We start from the raw sequence: 1857 nt of genomic DNA on the forward strand, positions 1-1857 counted from the left end.
GCTATTCCCGCTGAAGGATCTGTCCCGGGCCTCTCCCCGCTCCTGGGGAGAGCAAATCCCCAGTCTTCGCTGGGCGTCTCCTTGTGCGAATCTCGTGCCCCGTTACCCCCGGTTCATGAGGACACCAGTCATCCTGGGTCAGGGCCCCATTCCAAGCATGACATCATCTGAACTCATAACATCTGTAATGATGCTGGTTTCAAATAAGGTCACATTCTGAGGTCCTGGGGGTTAGGACCTCCACATACGTATCGGGGGGGATCACAATTCAGCCCCCAACAGACTTCAGTCACTGTCCTTGGCCTGCAGGAGGCTGTGGGTTCCCGGGGGCCTGCAGGACCCATCGGAATGGGGGCACCCTTGGTTCCTGCACCCTACTGCTCAACCCCGGGGTCTCCCTGCTCACAGCTCCTGTTCGCCAGCCACGCCCTGGCAACGTGGAGGCTCAGAGGGTACGCCAAGGTGACTCCAGCACCCTTCAGCCCAGGAAGTTGGCCCAGCCCAGGGCTGGCTGTTGATTTTGGAAATTGGCTATTTGGGAACATGACATTTTTGGGGTCCAAAGCAACGGAGAAGAGAATACGCAAAAGCTGGCTAACGTTAAGATCAAAATTAAGACATGAGCATTAAGAGTCTCCACTTGCCCCGCAGGGACGGGGCAGGAGCTCTTGCTACGTGACCTCGCCCCCAACCACACGGCTATATAGACAGGCCGTGGGGCCCGGTCACCAAAGCCTGCAAGTCCCCAGCCGTCTCCAAACCCAGATAGACGGTGCCGTGGGCATGCAGCTCCTACTGCTGACCGTAGGCCTGGCACTGGTCTGTGGCCTCCAGGCTCAGGAAGAAAGCCAGGAGGAGCCCCAGGAGAGGCTGCAGGAGGTGAACACAGGAGTCCCAGGAGGCCAGGGGCTGGGGGGTCAAACCCTGAGCGAGCGTCGTGGACGGTGGGTGGCCTGCCCCTGGCTAAGGCGGAGGCCTTCTGGGGGTCGTCCAGGGAGCAGGACTGCAGGTTGGAATCGTGGTCCCAGACAGTCAGATGCCCCCTATCTGAGTCTGTGCAAAAGGAAGCAGAGAGTCCTGTGCTCCAGGGTCAGCCTGTCCCACGCCGCTGGGTGCCACCGTCCTTGGCAGACCACAGACAGACCCAGCCCGAGCGTCAGGAGCCTAGACCGGAGAGTCAGAGCCCAGGGCCGGAGCCTAGACACCACTCTTGGTGACTTGTAAATGAGCCGCAGGGCAAGTCCACAGTGGGGAGGCCCGTGGAGGAGTTCAAAGGCAACGTTGGGGGCTGGAGCACCTGCCATGGTCTTGGAAGGCGCTCCGAGCTCAGTCCAGAAGGGAGCGAAGCATCCCCTGGGGCTGAGGGGGCAAGCGCTGGGCACGGGGTCCATAAGGCCAGAAGCCTGGACACACCGGCTGCTCCCCTGGCCCGAGAAGGGGCCGGTGCCACACTCCGGGACTGTCCTTGAATCCGCCAGCCGCACCAGCATCACAGGGCCTTCCTGGGCTCCATGGGAGCAGGCGCCTGGCACGGAGGTGGGGGGCCCGAGGAGGGCAGGGTCCAGGCCTCACCCTGTCCTCCTGCAGCCCCACGGCTGTCTAGGATCTGGCACACCGCTGCCCTGGCCTCCAATAACTCGGCTCTGATCAGGCCCGGCGGGCACGTCAGGGTTTTCATCAACACCATGAGTGCGAAGGACGGCAACCTGCACGGGGAGACCCTCATACCGAGAGCGCAGGGCGCCAGGGGCTTTGGGCGCGGTGCAGGAGCTGGGTGGACTGGGCCGGCCCTGGGGAGGGGACGGGGACGCTGTTCCACAGGGGAAGCATCAGAGGTCTGATTCCAGACTCCTCACG

At 62.6% G+C, this 1857-nt stretch overlaps 1 protein-coding gene across 1 annotated transcript in view; it reads left to right on the plus strand.

The window, feature by feature from the left end:
* Positions 1–783: 783 nt before the first annotated feature.
* The window catches only part of LOC145716947 (minor allergen Can f 2-like), a 2583-nt gene continuing 1509 nt past the window's right edge, over positions 784–1857 (plus strand). Inside the window, 2 exon segments of the mRNA XM_081802666.1 lie at positions 784–878; positions 1595–1733. Coding sequence (XP_081658792.1) covers positions 784–878; positions 1595–1733 — 234 coding nt within the window.

The sequence above is a fragment of the Leptonychotes weddellii genome, chromosome 14 (genome assembly GCF_054177405.1).
Source record: "Leptonychotes weddellii isolate Sample4059 chromosome 14, ASM5417740v2, whole genome shotgun sequence".
Lineage (NCBI taxonomy): Eukaryota > Metazoa > Chordata > Mammalia > Carnivora > Phocidae > Leptonychotes > Leptonychotes weddellii.